Here is a 17,443-nt window from a genome sequence, read left to right on the forward strand (position 1 = left end):
AGCACGTTGAGCCGTTAGTGTGATGCGGCACAGCACATTAACCGCAGCTTGGCACTCCCCAGCTGAGTGGGGGGCTAACGAAAACGCTGCGTAAATAATTTGCGAAGAGCGTACGGTATTTCGGTGTGCGTTCGAGGACATTGTGAGCATTTTGTAGGAACCACCAGTAATCAATCTGCTCTTTCTCGCCGTCGCTAAAGATATAGGCGACGGTAAGTCCTTTGAACCATGTAAGCGCATGATATTTTGCAGCCGGAAAGCAAGTTTCATCTGGACAGAGCAGGGTCTGAGGGTCAATCAGGTGTGACCCGGAGGTAACAAGCCAATATCTTCTGTGTTAGTCGCCAAACTCCGGACGATGACGCGCAAGTAAAACGATGTTCATCGGTATCCATGAGGTGACAATCTGGGTAATAAGGTGAGTCTGCCAGTCCAATAGTGTGAAGTCGCTGTCGTGTGGCATATTTTTTGTTGGCGATCTGATACCACTTCGAACGCACCGTGGATGACAGAAAATTGTGGTGTATCGTTTTCCACAGTCTTGGCCAGTGAACTGTAGGGTACTTGTTTTCCACCACGTTATGGGGAACAGCCCGCAGGAGGTTGGTATAAAAATCTTTCGCCTTTGGTGGACGTGTGGCGGAGAGATTCGAGCTGACATAGCTGTAATCAAGAATGAAGGCCGACACATGGGAGAGCTGTGGTGCGACGTGCGCAACCGACACCGGCGGTACGTTAGAGGCTGGCATCACAACCTGCAGTAAACGACCCGTGAGAGAGGTATATTGACTTTTCCATCGTTTCCTCATGTTGCTCATGTAAAGGGCAGCTGCTCTCGCCCTGACGTTGACCAATCCCAGCTCTCCTTTGTGCACTGGGAGGGTAAGGGTGTCGTATCGTACTTTAAAGATATGACCTGCGGAAACGTAGTAACTGAAGGCCGCCTGAAGCCGGCGACCTATCTGCAGCGGTAGTGGGAGGACCTGTGCCACGTGGTTGAGTTTTGATGCCACGTAGAGGTTCAGGTATTCAACACGTTGTAGCTGATTCAAGTCCCGGAGTAGGTTCTGTCGCACCATTGCGCGTATGATCTGTAATAACCGTCGGTAGTTTGCTGCAGCTGTTTTACGTACATCTTTCTTGAACGTGATTCCCAAATATCGCAGATCAGAAACCGGTTGGAGGGGAGCGAGGGCTTCCGGTCCGAGACCACGCCCAATATCCAACGCCGCCGACTTGTTGATGTTCAGAAGACTGCCTGCGGCCTGTCCGTATCGCTCAATCCAGGTTAGTACGCTTTGAACTTCGTCATTGGAACGAACCAGCAGTAGCAGGTCGTCAGCGTATGTCCTATAGCGAAAGGTGACGTCCCGCAGCGTGATACCAGATAGGCGGTGGTTAAGGCCCCCTAGGAGTGGCTCGAGTGTGATTGCATAAAGGTAGGTAGAAAGGGGACAATCCTGTCGTAGAGACCTCTTAATTGGTACTGGTCCTACCGTCCTTCCATTGACCTGGACGTGTGAGCTGGCTGCGGTCCAAAGACGCCGTAGGGTGTCGATGAGGCCCGGGGGGAGGCCCATACAGTCCATCACTCGTAGGAGGAAGTTGTGGTGCACTCTGTCAAAGGCGCGGTTGAAATCGACGGAGACGATCGCCGCTCTCAAACGGCACGCAGAAGCGATTGCTATTAAGTCCCTGCAGTCACCGGTGGCCATGTGTATGTTGGCTTCTCCCCCCTGCGACGTCTGTTCTGGAGCGAGGATCATCGGCAAAGTCGTCTTAATACGGCTCGCCATAATCCCGGTGAAAATCTTGTAATCGGCGTTCAACATTGTAAGCGGCCGATAGTCGTTAATCGACAGTCCTCCACCTGGCTTGTGTACCGGTATGAGAAGACCTTCTACAAACGCTGGCGGCACATCACAGTCTGGAGACATAAGTTCGCGGAACATTATTACCCAGCGAGGCATCATGATGTCACGGAAAGTCCCGTAGAATTCGATGGGCAATCCATCAGGTCCAGGAGACTTATTGGCCGCACCGTTGTCCACGGCGTCTTCGACTTCTTCGAGTGAGATTTCCTCTGTTAGTGCAGTCACGGTAGCCTCGTCGATAGTACGTCTTACCTTCTGTAACACTTCAGTAGTGGCCACGTCATCGACGGTTCTTTCCTTCTAATGATGACGGAAATGATCCTCCACCGCCTTTACTATGGTTGCTTGGGTCGTACATAAGCGACCGTCCTGTGTCCTGAGTTGTGTGATTAAATGTTGGCGTTGTCGGCGCTTATCCGCCACAACGTGGTGCATAGTGGGTTCCTCTGCAACCATTCGGACGATCCATCTGAGCCACCGAGGACACAGAGGATAGCGCGACTGCAGGGATTTATCTCTGGCACGCCTCCCGCGAAACCCACATTCTCAGTGTATTGTCCTGCATTACATTCTAACAAGCTGCATGGTCACCGATGGTATCTGTTCTTTCGGACATGTCCGAAGGAACAGATACCATCTTAGTATATTTTGCCTGGATGTTATCATCTGATTTAGGTTCTGATCCACTCACCAAGATTCCGACATAAAAAGGATTACTTTGAGCTGGCCGGAGTGGCCGAGAGGTTCGAGGCGCTACAGTCTGGAACCGCGCGACCGCTACGGTCGCAGGTTCGAATCCGGCCTCGGGCATGGATGTGTGTGATGTCCTTGGGTTAGTTAGGTTTAAGTAGTTCTAAGTTCTAGGGGTCTGATGACCTCAGAAGTTAAGTTCCATAGTGCTCAGAGCCATTTGAGCCGTTTTGATTAGTTTGAAACACAGTATTCTCAGCGCCACTCTTTTTTTTCGAAAGTTTGTCCAATCTCTTACAGTATCAACAGAAACTGATTTAGCGGGTTGACTGTGCGTTACAAATTTATATGCATTTCGGCCATCATATTTCCTCCACGGCGTAGCGGTAAATGAAAGTCCCTGACAGCTAAACTGACCCAATTTATTATTGACACACAGATAGCACCAGCCTCTTCAAAAAATTTCGTTTGTGCCTGACCGTCGTGAGGAAAGTGCACCAGCGATTCTTTATAAATCCGTGCTGATTTGTGGTCACGGGCTTTTCTATACGATCTGACGTTTTTCCGTCGTATTTCTAGCTTGTAGAACTCTCGGATGTCCGACCCGTCACGTCGTAACAGAGACATTATCAGACAGTGATTCGCCCTGAAACCTCATTTGCTGCAGAAAAAGTCCGAATCTCACAAGAGCAAGATTCCTTAGGAGAATTACATTTTGACTAAAGTTCAGTCTTGATCACACCATTTATGTTTCAATGACGTAGGTAACCGGTTTCGGTTATTTTTACATAACCATCATCAGCCCCATGGCTCCCTTAGGATGGTAGGCGGAGCTCTCCTCAGCTGCTACGAAGTCACAACTATTACACATCGTAGTTTACTGTTTTTACCTAAAATATAAATAAGCTGTACACATACTATCAGACATTTTTAATGAATCAATTTTATGTTATTAATGTATTTCCTACTTTTATACTTTGACGATGGCGTCATATTATGAACGCTGATTGGCAGTTGTGAAGAAGTGTGACAGGAAGTAGGCGGAGCCTCTGCATATTTAAGCTCGTGCTCAGCACTCATAACCATCAGTTGACTTCGTAGCAGCTGAGGAGGAGAAAAAAAAAAAAAAAAGATCAGTTGACTATAATCTATTGATCACTGTATTCCAAAAATGTTTACCAAAATTGTCCTTAGGAGAATAACTTGTGGAACAAAGATTTCTCAGGAGGATATTGGGTCCTAGAAGGGCAGTGTAGAATACGAGCGAACTAGAAACTGTAGATGTTTGGCCAGCATGGTTATTGAGGAACAGAGATAAATATTAATGAACTTAGTATTAAGAAAACAGTCTTAATAGCATTTTTTATTTATTTAGTGCTGACTGGTTTGAGCCCATCGCAGCGGCCATCTGACACTCTCCTGCCACACCTTGCTAGATGTGACCCCAGCAGCAGTCGACGAGCGATATGTTCGCCCTGAAGATGGCCCCTGCGATGGGCCGAAACCTGTCAGCACTAAATATTTAAAACATGTGATTAAGACTGTTTTCTTAATACTAAGAACTGTAGATCCAGATAATGCGAATCTCGGACATAGTCTGGAGAAGAAGTAGCACTTCCTTTGCACACATTCTTCTAATGGACCAGGGGAGGTTGGCGCACTAGATAATGTAGTTTCTTGTGAAAAAGAGAAGTAAAATACAAGGTGCATTCAAGTTCTAAGGCCTCCGATTTTTTTTCTACGGACTGGAGAGAGATGGAAACATGCGCATTGTTTTAAAATTAGGCCGCGTTCATTGTCAATACGTCCCACAGATGGCAGCACCGTACGGCAGATGGAATTTTACCACAAGTCGCGAGAATGAGAACTGTTTTAAATACTTAAAATGGCGACGTTTTCCTTACTTAAACATTGTGCAATCATTCGTTTTCTGAATTTGCGTGGTGTGAAACCAATTGAAATTCATTGACAGTTGAAGGAGACATGTGGTGATGGAGTTATGGATGTGTCGAAAGTGCGTTCGTGGGTGCGACAGTTTAATGAAGGCAGAACATCGAGTGACAACAAACCGAAACAACCTCGGGCTTGCACAAGCCGGTCTGACGACACGATCGAGGAAGTGCAGAGAACTGTTTTGGGGTATCGCCGAATGACTGTTGAACAGATCGCCTCCAGAGTTGGCATTTCTGTGGGTTCTGTGCACACAATCCTGCATGACGACCTGAAAATGCGAAAAGTGTCATCCAGGTGGGTGCCACGAATGCTGACGGACGACCACACGGCTGCCCGTGTGGCATGTTGCCGAGCAATGTTGACGCGCAACGACAGCACGAATGGGACTTTCGTTTTGTCGGTTGTGACAATGGATGAGACGTGGATGTCATTTTTCAATCCAGAAACAAAGCGCCAGTCAGCTCAATGGAAGCACACAGATTCACCGCCACCAAAAATATTTCGGGTAACCGCCAGTGCTGAAAAAATGATGGTGTCCATGTTCTGGGACAGCGAGGGCGTAATCCTTACCCATTGCGTTCCAAAGGGCACTACAGTAACAGGTGCATCCTACGAAAATGTTTTGAAGAACAAATTCCTTCCTGCACTGCAACAAAAACGTCCGGGAAGGGCTGCGCGTGTGCTGTTTCACCAAGACAACGCACCCGCACATCGAGCTAACGTTACGCAACAGTTTCTTCGTGATAACAACTTTGAAGTGATTCCTCATGCTCCCTACTCACCTGACCTGGCTCCTAGTGACTTTTGGCTTTTTCCAACAATGAAAGACACTCTCCGTGGCCCCACATTCACCAGCCGTGCTGCTCTTGCCTCAGCGATTTTCCAGTGGTCAAAAGAGACTCCTAAAGAAGCCTTCGCCGCTGCCATGTAAGCATGGCGTCAGCGTTGTGAAAAATGTGTACGTCTGCAGGGCGATTACGTCGAGAAGTAACGCCAGTTTCATCGATTTCGGGTGAGCAGTTAATTAGAAAAAAAATCGGAGGCCTTAGAACTTGAATGCACCTCGTAAAAAGGGATCAGCGTAATTTTCAAATAAAAGATTCAGGCTGTCACAGGTTTCCATTACAGAATTAGTCCCAATGCAAAATTACCATTACGAAGAAGATTGCGAAGTATGAGAAGGAAACAAAATTGGACGAGGATAAAGGCCACAAGGAAAGTAGCACATCCGAATTAATATGGCCCAAAACGGAAAGAAGAAGAAGAAGAAGAAGAAGTTGCTGTGGGCAACTTCTGTAGAGAATAGAACGATTGTTTCACAAGGAAACCATTCAAATTAGATACGAAGACATGGGCATTGCTACTCTTTTTTTTCAGTTCTGCTGGACGTCTATTGATAAAGCTGCTGAATACTGCACACCTTCCTGTACGTTGCCTCAGGAACACATGTCACTTTTCTTGTCGTTGTCTTCCGTATGTTCCTTTCTTCGCTGATTCTGCGGACAACCTCCTCATTCTTTAACTATCAGTGCATCCAATTTTCAACATCCTTCTCTAGCAACACGTAGCAGACGCTTCGATTCTGTTCCTTTCCGGGTTTCCCAAAATTCATAACTCACTACCGTACAATCCTGTGCTCTAAACGCACATTGTTAGAAATTTCTTCCTGATATTAAGGCCAACGTCTGATTCTAGCAGACCTGTCTTGTCCAAGAATGCGCTCTTTCTTGGTGCTAGCCTGCTTGTTATAACTAGTGCCAATTTGCTTCCAAGGCTAACGTAACAGAATTTATTCACTTCATCTACTTTGTGGTCACCAATTTTAATGTTAAGTTTATTACTAATACCATTTCCGCCACTCCATTGCTTTCGTTTTTCTTCGGTTTAGTCTCAATTCATAGTGAGTTCTCGTTACACTACTTATTCCTTTTAACAGGGGTTCTTCCTCATTTTCACTGAGAATACAAGGTGTCATCACTGAACTTCATCATTGACATAATTTCCCCCTGAATTTTAATTTCAAGCTTGCACCTTTCTTTTATTCCCTACAGCCGTTTTGACATAAAGTTCTAGTGGCATTAATCGATGTTTCAGCTGGCGCGAGATCATGAATGAGCAGTGCCCCTTAGATATGACTTTGAAAACAGTTTATGTTTCGTGGCAGACAATTGCCTATCGCATCGACGTTGCTGGAGCTACCTTGACGGGTAGCATTCATCTCACGCTAGGTGAGGAGAACCCTACGTCATATTGACGTAACGGTACGTCATCGTGACGTAAATAAACCTAAATCGACTTCATGAGTACGTATACTGATCTTTGCAGTTGTGCCACAGAGGTTACACGGTAACGTGAGAGCTAAATGAAAATACATGTGTAGAAACGAAGTTACAGCAGTTGTGTGGTACATTCAGCCCAGTTGAATTAGTTATTTAGCTGGGATCCTAACAATTTAGAAAGTTATTGTGTGTTTCTTGAACATAGTGAATGTCTAAACGAAGGACCCTTAACGAAAAAAAAAACGGTTGCAGTTATTTCTTTTAAATCCGATGAATCGTCCATAAACGATATGGACAGAAACATGAAATAATTAATTATTAATCTGTAATCCAAAGAATTTGGGATGTTATTGGGTATTTCATGAACATAACGAAAGTCAAAAAAAGCTTGTAGTCATTTTTAAAAAAATCCCATGAATCGTGCATGATTGTGTCGACAGAAACGTGGAATAATTAATTATTAAGCTCTAATCCCAAGAATGTGGGATGTTATTGTGTGTTTCATGAACACAACAAATATCTGAACGGGGGAACCATAACCACAACGAAAGTAAAAAAAAAAGCGGGTAGTAATTTTTTTTAAAAAATCCGATTAATTGTGCATAAATCATGTGGATAGAAACGTGAAATAGGGAGAAATTAAAGTGTTTCGTATTTTTATAAAAGCCAATGGATTGTACATAATTCTTCTGGACAGAAACGTCAAACCGAGAAATTAATGTCCGTTCCAAAGATAATAATTCCGAATGTTGCTGGCATTTTAATTTTGCCTTCATGCTGTAGATCTGCACAGAAACTTTTGCTCTTCAGAAATAAATTATTGCTGATTATTATAGTTTACTGACCTGTTATAATACATGTCATTAGTTTTCTTTATACGCAGTATACTGTGAAAAAACAATGATATTTCTTCTATAATTGTTACTCACATTTTAATATTTAACCAGTATCAATTATAAAAAAGTAAATTTCGTAGTTGTTGCAAAATGATGATGAACACTGACTGTCACAATGGGTGAGCTACTTGACAAAATAACCTCAACAGCCCACAGTTTTTATCAGCACTAAGTGACGTTTCATATGCGATGGTGGAATACTATGTTTATTCTCTCAATAGACATGGTACAACTTTTGGGGGTGTTTGGCATGATTACTATAGCTATTTCGATATTGCCTAAGGGTCATACAAAAAGCAGTTAAAAATGGCGACAGCACTCACTTCATTCAGTTGCTTAAAATGCTGGTAAATGTGACTTGCATGTCATTGTTTTTTCACACTATACAACGTATAAAGAAAACTAATGACATGTATTGTAACAGGTCAGTAAACTATAATAATCAGCAATAATTTATTTCTGAAGAGCAAAAGTTTCTGCGCAGATCAACAGCATGAAGGCAAAACTAAAATGCCAGCAACATTCGGCATGATCTTCGGAACCACATTAATTTCTCAGTTTAACAATTCTGCCCAGAAGAATTATGTAAAATCCATTGGCTTTTATAAAATACGAAACACTTTAATTTCTCTCTATTTCACGTTTCTATCCACATGATTTATGTACAATTAATTGGATTTAAAAAAAATGACTAGACTCTATTTTTGACTTTCTTTATCGTTATGGTTCAGACGTTCATTACATCAAGAAACACACAATAACATCCAAAATTGTTGCGATTACAGCTTAATAAGTAATTCAACTGGGATGGGCATACCACACGACTGCTGTCGCTTCGTTTGTACACGTCTATTTACATTTAGCTTTCACGTTATCGGTGCAACCTCTGTGGTACAACTGCAAAGATCGCTACACGTATTCATGTAGTCGATTTAGGTTATTTACGTCACATTGACGTAGCGTTGCGTCACTACGATGTAGGGTTGTCCTCACCTAGCGTGAGGTGAATGCTTCTCTACCTTGACATACAACGCAGTTGTCTGTGATGTTGAAAGGTGTGAGTGTTGCTTTGCGTAGAAATTTTTCTTGTTTTGGATGTCTGAAACCGCGCTCGTAAAGTCTCGATTGCTTAGACATGCGCGCGCAGCCTTGACAAAGTTGCTAGGCCGCACAAAGGTGTCAGATGTGACCTTTGCTCTGCGAAGACGCGCGCTAGTTTTATACACTCCTGGAAATTGAAATAAGAACACCGTGAATTCATTGTCCCAGGAAGGGGAAACTTTATTGACACATTCCTGGGGTCAGATACATCACATGATCACACTGACAGAACCACAGGCACATAGACACAGGCAACAGAGCATGCACAATGTCGGCACTAGTACAGTGTATATCCACCTTTCGCAGCAATGCAGGCTGCTATTCTCCCATGGAGACGATCGTAGAGATGCTGGATGTAGTCCTGTGGAACGGCTTGCCATGCCATTTCCACCTGGCGCCTCAGTTGGACCAGCGTTCGTGCTGGACGTGCAGACCGCGTGAGACGACGCTTCATCCAGTCCCAAACATGCTCAATGGGGGACAGATCCGGAGATCTTGCTGGCCAGGGTAGTTGACTTACACCTTCTAGAGCACGTTGGGTGGCACGGGATACATGCGGACGTGCATTGTCCTGTTGGAACAGCAAGTTCCCTTGCCGGTCTAGGAATGGTAGAACGATGGGTTCGATGACGGTTTGGATGTACCGTGCACTATTCAGTGTCCCCTCGACGATCACCAGTGGTGTACGGCCAGTGTAGGAGATCGCTCCCCACACCATGATGCCGGGTGTTGGCCCTGTGTGCCTCGGTCGTTTGCAGTCCTGATTGTGGCGCTCACCTGCACGGCGCCAAACACGCATACGACCATCATTGGCACCAAGGCAGAAGCGACTCTCATCGCTGAAGACGACACGTCTCCATTCGTCCCTCCATTCACGCCTGTCGCGACACCACTGGAGGCGGGCTGCACGATGTTGGGGCGTGAGCGGAAGACGGCCTAACGGTGTGCGGGACCGTAGCCCAGCTTCATGGAGACGGTTGCGAATGGTCCTCGCCGATACCCCAGGAGCAACAGTGTCCCTAATTTGCTGGGAAGTGGCGGTGCGGTCCCCTACGGCACTGCGTAGGATCCTACGGTCTTGGCGTGCATCCGTGCGTCGCTGCGGTCCGGTCCCAGGTCGACGGGCACGTGCACCTTCCGCCGACCACTGGCGACAACATCGATGTACTGTGGAGACCTCACGCCCCACGTGTTGAGCAATTCGGCGGTACGTCCACCCGGCCTCCCGCATGCCCACTATACGCCCTCGCTCAAAGTCCGTCAACTGCACATACGGTTCACGTCCACGCTGTCGCGGCATGCTACCAGTGTTAAAGACTGCGATGGAGCTCCGTATGCCACGGCAAACTGGCTGACACTGACGGCGGCGGTGCACAAATGCTGCGCAGCTAGCGCCATTCGACGGCCAACACCGCGGTTCCTGGTGTGTCCGCTGTGCCGTGCGTGTGATCATTGCTTGTACAGCCCTCTCGCAGTGTCCGGAGCAAGTATGGTGGGTCTGACACACCGGTGTCAATGTGTTCTTTTTTCCATTTCCAGGAGTGTATTTTGATAGCGAGCGGAGGAGAGGAGACATCAATTGAGCTTTGGAGTTATAAGTGAACAGTCCAGTTTTGGTTTAGTAGCAGCAAGGGACAAACAACGGAGATATTTGGACTTACATTATGAATTAGCAGGAGACTAATTCTGGAGAGAAAAAGAATTGATTTTTACATTGGTGCGAAATATTTGTGAAGAATTAATTAGAGGTAATGATTAAATTTGTTCTATTTGCGTCAGAGGTTTGATAATGCAGCATTCTTGGTTCGATAGACATCCAGATCAGGAATCTTTTTGCGTTTCAGTTCTTTTTTGTTAGGGTTTACTGATCATTGAGAGAGAGATGGATTTAAGAATTAGGTTCTGGAATGTTATTTAAAGAAAGATTATACATGTGAAATTAAATTTTGTAAGTTCAATTTTTGTAAGTCTTGGATTATTGTTACGTGATTTCAGAGAAAGCTTAAGTGTTTTTGAAGTTTCATTAAATGTTATTAAATCTAAGGAAATGAGATTGGATGTGAGTTAATTTAAACTAGAGTCATTGTCCACATCCTAAGAATTAATTAACTTTAAATTATTTAAAAACCATTATAAAAAATCATGAACCAATGACGATAGCAATGTTTTCAGAGTATGCATTGCACCGCCGCGTATCTCTGTTGTCAGATTTTTGCAGTTCTGTTATCGAGACGCACCGTAGCTACGAGAGTAGTTTTGCACTCTGTGTTGACAACAGATTCTTTCTTTAACAACCCTACCACAACAAAGATCAGCATTTTAATAACGATTGTGGTGTTGCTCACGCTGCTGAATAATGCATTTTCGGGCAACATCAGTCATATTATGTGGCAGGTGTCATTAGAACACAGTTAATGGTCATTTCATGTAATAATAAAAACACTAGGCACTCATCTTTTTGTGTTTCCCACGCTGGTCTCGTCGTAAAATCATGGCTCAATCGTTGAAAATCTAGGTGGTTATGATTCCAAGCTCGGATGTAAAGAGGCCTAGGTTTTATCCTGCAATATTTAAAAGTTTTGTAGATGCGCTTCACAAACCATTCTTGTAGATTACACTTTTGCTGGACAATGGTGATGTAAAAAAAAAAAAAAAATAATCAGCATTCCGAAATTAAGTTACACTTCCTTTTAATTGCTTTTATTGCAGTATCACGTGACGCACAAACATCACTTCACAATAGCCGGTCAGAGTGGCCGAGCGGTTCTAGGCGCTACAGTCTGGAACCGCGCGACCGCTACGGTGGCAGGTTCGAATCCTGCCTCGGGCATGGGTGTGTGTGATGTCCTTAGGTTAGTTAGGTTTAAGTAGTTCTAAGTTCTAGGGGACTTATGACCTCAGCAGTTGAGTCCCATAGTGCTCAGAACCATTTGAACCATCACTTCACAATACAAAACATACTTGAAAACATCTTCCTCACAGTCACTATTAAAGTTCACATTTTATAAGCTGACGACAATATTCGTCTTTCCAACATGACGTCCTCGACTTGACTTTCTCAAGGTCCGACTCTCTAACAAGTCACCAACTAACTAACTATCGCTTACGCGCCCAAAAATCAGAGTTACAAATACGTCAAAGATCATAGTGACAAAAGAAAGAATACACATAAGAATAATATTATTGCAATATAAACATATCGATGTATATCAAATGAAATCAAATCTGAATGTCATCTCAGAAATATGTTAAGTAGTTAACAGAAACACAGTAGAATATTACTGGTATCGAGAGGTTCAGGTGAGGTGCCGTAATGGTTGCGTAATTCAAGTACCATTACTTTCAAAGTAATCAATTTTCTTTTGTCAGACTTCATAGTCAGATTTTATGATTACAATAAATTTCAGACAGAGCATGATTTTCTGAAGAATCTCGCAATTATATTTATCTATGAATTCTCGCAGTTGTATTTTGTCACATTTAGCGTTAAGCTACCTACAGTTTTAGATTCACTGTCATCCACTAGAGCATACCGAAACAAATAACTTTCGAAGTGTCCCCGGTGGGGTCGAACACGCCAGGAAATGAATCTTTTGCATAAAAAGTTCTCTTCATTTATTTTATCGTAAATAGTCTCTGCCCTAAAGCATGGTATTCAAATGTATTCACCACTTGGGGCTACTAGTGAGATCTTATGGTATCTCAGCCTACTGAGTGATCAGCAGGGGGGCTACGCACTGTCTCTCAGTCGGACATCAGTCCTGCCCGAGGCAGGATTCGAACCTGCGACCGTAGCAGTCGCGCGGTTCCGGACTGAGCGCCTAGAACCGCTAGACAACCGCGGCCGGCAGTCAGCCTTTCGCATATCTCAACTTACAGAGTGTTTAGGAAAATGGCTGCCAAGGAGGGGAAGGAAGTGAGAGTGCACTCCGTGTGCATTCTGGGGGGGGGAGTCACTCCGGATGTGGAAAGGGTGCTTCCGAATGCCATGAAGAGTACAGGGTGCAGCCAACTGCAGGTGGTGGCTCATGTCTGTACCAATGTACAAAGAAGGGCAGCTCGTTTTGTATCATCGCGAAATAGGGGAGACAGTGTCACAGAAATGATACGTGAATTTGGAGTGGCAAACATTAAGACAAAGGCGTTTTTCGTTGCGACGGCATCTTCTCATGAAATTTCAGTTACCAGGTGTCCGCGCCCGGTAGCTGAGTGGTCAGCGCGACAGACTGTCAATCCAAAGGACCCGGGTTCGATTCCCAGCTGGGTCGGAGATTTTCTCCGCTCAGGGAGTGGGTGTTGTGTTGTCCTAATCATAATCATTTCATCCCCATCGACGCGCAAGTCGCCGAAGTGGCGTCAAAACGAAAGACTTGCCCCAGGCGAACGGTCTACCCGACGGGAGGCCCTCGTCATACGCCATTTCATTTCATTTCAATTACCAGTTTTCTCCTCCGATTGCGAAAACATTCTATTGGGACCCAACTACATAGGGAGAAATGATTATCACGATAAAATAAGAGAAATCAGAGCTCGCACAGAAAAATTTAAGTGCTCGTTTTTCCCGCGTGCCGTTCGAGAGTGGAACGATACAGAGACAGCTTGATGGTGGTTCACTGAACCCTCTGCCAGGCACTTTATTGTGAATAGCAGAGTGATCACGTAGCTGTAGATGTGGCATGTGGGGAAACTCACCATGTCCCAGTGACACCTGGACCAGTCCCTTCTGTACTTCAGTCCAGAAGAGGCTTCTCTCTCTGTGCTAGTAACAATTTTACGGTCTGTTTTAAACAACCAAGGGGAGATTTTTCCAATTGAGGCTGTTCATTACGTTCCAACAACACGTCAACAAGTGCCTTCCGTACCACAACCTACAGACTGTTCACCACTTGGGGCTACTAGTGACACTTCTACCAGACCTTTCTGAACCTCAGCCTACTGAGTGATCAGCAGCAGGGGCTACTCACTGTCTCTCAGTGGGACATCAGTCAGCCTTTCCCATATCTCAGTCTACGAAAACAACAAAAGGATTTTTCATCATTTTGGGCTGTTCATTACGTTCCAGCAACACGTCATACCACAACCTACAGAGTGTTCGGCAAGTGGGGCTACTCACCGTGTCCCATGGACACCTCGACGAGCGTGCAGGGCTCGTCCCCGGGGTCGCGGCAGCAGTCCACCAGGTCACGGCACGTGGTCAGGGGCGTCACTGGCACGTCCGTCCACTCGGCGTCCGCCCCCGCGCCGCCCCACACGCGTGCGATCATCTGCAACACACGGGTCACCCTCTCATTCTCCGCCCCCTCAACACAGTGTGCTGCTTCGAGGAATTCACTTTGATTACTATTCCATCTGCCACGATAGAAGAGTCTGCGCTTGGCGGCTTGTGTGTCGTGGTGAATCTTTGGAGGTCACATGCTGAAGCAGTCAAACTACAGTAGCACAAGTTGCCTGGGCTGTATGCAGATCAACCAGGCGGTTGAGTGCTGAAGTACAGGGTGGTCCATATGTGTGGGGCCGTTCTTACAAATTTTAAAGTAGTGGGGATATGAGGGGGGAAAAGCTGTGAAGCTGTGTTACCAACATAGAGGTCACTTTGGAAGGGGCCGTACTGGATGCAACTCGTACTTTTGTAAAAAATGGTTCAAATGGCTCTGAGCACTATGGGACTTTACATCTGTGGTCATCAGTCCCCTGGAACTTAGAACTACTTAAACCTAACTAACCTAAAGACATCACACACATCCATGCTCTAGGCAAGGTTCGAACCTGCGACCGTAGTGGTCGCGCGGTTCCAGACTGTAGCGCCTAGAACCGCTCGGCCACCCCGGCCGGCCAACACAAGTCGCTGAAGTGGCGTCCAGTTGAACGACATGCACCAGGCTGTTGAAACACACGAAACTATTACCATCACTAGCTGACCCGGCGAACTCTGTTCCGCCGTAAAGCCCCTAAATAATCAGATTTTGGATGTTAAGTTCAATTTTTTATTAGGAAATACAAATTAAAAAATTAAGTATTTTAATGATTCTTTATTCTTTATGTTTTTTGGTGCATAGCTCCCACTCTTCAATTAAGTACCTTGTGATACACGACATTTTTTTGTTTTATTATGAGGCGCAAGAACAAACAATGCAGATGGTCTTCTGACCCGTGAACATGCCACATATAATTGACCATGTGAAAAACATGGATATTCCAGATTTAAACGACAAACTTTCAGTGATTTGCCTTGTGATTTGTTAATGGTCATGGTGAATGCAAGACGGATCGGAAAGTGAAGTCTTTTAAACTCAAACGGCATATCGGTTGGGATCATCGGAATGAGAACTTACTCACCTTCGAATTTTCCTTTGAGTATCGTCGCGTAAACAACATTGTTTATCAATTTACTTAGCACCAAACGAGTACCGTTGCACAGTTTTGGTTGGTTTATATTTCGAAGTATGATTACTACGGAGCCACCTTTTAGGCGTAAACTGTGCGGTGGTAAGCCAGGCACATCCAAGGAGTTTAAAAATTCATTTGGATAGTTGGTGGCTTCATCTTCATTTGTTACACAGTCAATAGATTTGAATGAATGCATTTTACCAATGATCTCATTCTGAATTATGTAGTTTAGATCATCTACATCCTTATTTTTTGTATCCTTGCATTACGGCTTTGTGGAGAAATATTCGATCGTCTTCGTCGCGGCATTGTTAATGACGATTCAAAGAAAATACAAATAATTTCTTTAAATTTTTAATTAATGATATATACTGATACTTAACCATAGAAGTTTAGCTGTCATTTGCGTTTTGTTATTCCATGTCAGATGCTTTTTTGTTATATCACGTTTTATAGTGACGCTTAGCTGAAATTTGCGTTTTATTATTCCATCCAGATGCGTTTTTGTTATACCATGTTTTACAGCGGTCGAACGGGATAAAAAGTATCCTATGTCCGTCTCCTGCTTGTAAGCTACCTCTCCACCAATTTTGAGCCAAATCGGTCCACCCGTTCTTGAGTTATAAATAGTGTAACTAACACGACTTTCTTTTGTATGTATAGATTATTGGCTTACATCTTCTGCGATAACGCAGGTGCTCCTCTCCCCTGATATATTGTGTTGACGCCTACAGCTTTCACGTCAGTTCTAAGGAAGAAACATGAATCACAACCGTAGAATGGATAAAGATATGCTAAAATATAAGACAACACTGTTTTTCTATTGTAATTCCCTGTCTGCCTGGCCGGCAGGGGTGTCGAGCGGTTCTAGGCGCTACAGTCTGGAACCGCGCAACCGCTACGGTCGCAGGTCGAATCCTGCCTCGGGCATGGATGTGTGTGATGTCCTTAGGTTAGTTAGGTTTAAGTAGTTCTAAGTTCTACGGGACTGATGACCTCAGAAGTTAAGTCCCATAGTGCTCAGACCCATTTGAACCATTTTTTTTATTTGTGTTGGACCCAAGATGCCGGCTATTAAAATGGTGGCCATGTTTCTAATATAGCTTTTCTTCTGTCCCATCTGTTTACCCACCTATGGACCACCAATCGGCAGAACAACCAAAAACCACAAATACGCCAAGTCGTCGCCAGCCAAGTTCTTCGTACCGGTAGAGATATCCGAAAGCGTTGTCCAAGACATTAATCACGGGTCGTTACGCTGGTCCCGTTGCGGTGCGTGAGCAACAGCTTCGCAGAAGGACAGCAGATGGTGATCTGGCGAACTGTACGAGATTTTTTAGCCGTTAACCAGGGGCCGTAGACTGCTAGCGCCGAGTAGGTGGAAGGTGTACTTAGCTTACCGGCCGCTGGTGTCTGTCGCGGACGTGATAGGAAGGCGTCGACTGACATCCCTGTGTCTGCATCCATACGCTGCAAACCAGTGCGAAGTGGATGGCAGATGTTACATCCTATTGTACGAGTTATTAGGACTCCTACCCGTTCCATTCCGTATGCAGCACGGGAAGAACGACTGCTCAAACGTCTCTGTGCGTTCTGTAATTAGTCTGATCTTGTCCTCACGATCCCTATGTGAGCGATAAGTAGGGAGTTCTCATTGAATCGGGTGTACTTCCGGTGGTCTGCGTTTATCTAACACAATATGTCGACACCGTACCTCAGCGTTTTCATCAAGTCCTTCCTGTGATTGAACGACAGGCTGACCCTAGTAGGGTACGCCACGAAACGGCTGCGACCGGGGAAAACAGCGGAAGCGGGCGCGGACGGAAGACGCAACATCTGGCGACCAACCGACACGGTCGCAGCGGGAGCGGACGGCGTAGGGAACGCCACACACAGTTCAGACATAAATACGGGACACGGTCAGCCTATTCCCAATTGGGAAAATACCCCCGTCCCTCCATGTACCCCTTGCGAGCAAAATAAATAGTGCCAAAACAGAATAAACTTATACCCTATGGCTGATAAGGGGCGTATAGCAAGCCTTAGAACAGCCCGCCCTTTTCCCTAAGAGAAGGGAATGCAAATTGCAAAAAGAAAAAAAAAGAAACGTGTCGTTCAGTCACAGAAAGCACCTGATGAAGACGTCGAGGTACGACGTCGAAATATTGTGTTAGATAAACGCAGACCACCGGCAGTACATCCGATTCAATGAGATGTCACAAAATCGTCGGGAAAGTCTAAGAAATTACAAGTAGGGGGTTGT

The 17,443-nt window shown here is 45.0% G+C and overlaps 1 protein-coding gene across 1 annotated transcript in view; it reads right to left on the reverse strand.

Moving 5' to 3' along the window:
- LOC126424612 (uncharacterized) overlaps nt 1–17,443 on the reverse strand; it is a 646,994-nt gene that overhangs the window by 185,715 nt on the left and 443,836 nt on the right. The window contains exon 3 of the mRNA XM_050087350.1: nt 13,907–14,057. Within this exon, the coding sequence (XP_049943307.1) occupies nt 13,907–14,057 (151 nt within the window). The remainder of the gene's footprint in view (nt 1–13,906; nt 14,058–17,443) is intronic.

This window comes from Schistocerca serialis, chromosome 10, assembly GCF_023864345.2.
Source record: "Schistocerca serialis cubense isolate TAMUIC-IGC-003099 chromosome 10, iqSchSeri2.2, whole genome shotgun sequence".
NCBI lineage: Eukaryota > Metazoa > Arthropoda > Insecta > Orthoptera > Acrididae > Schistocerca > Schistocerca serialis.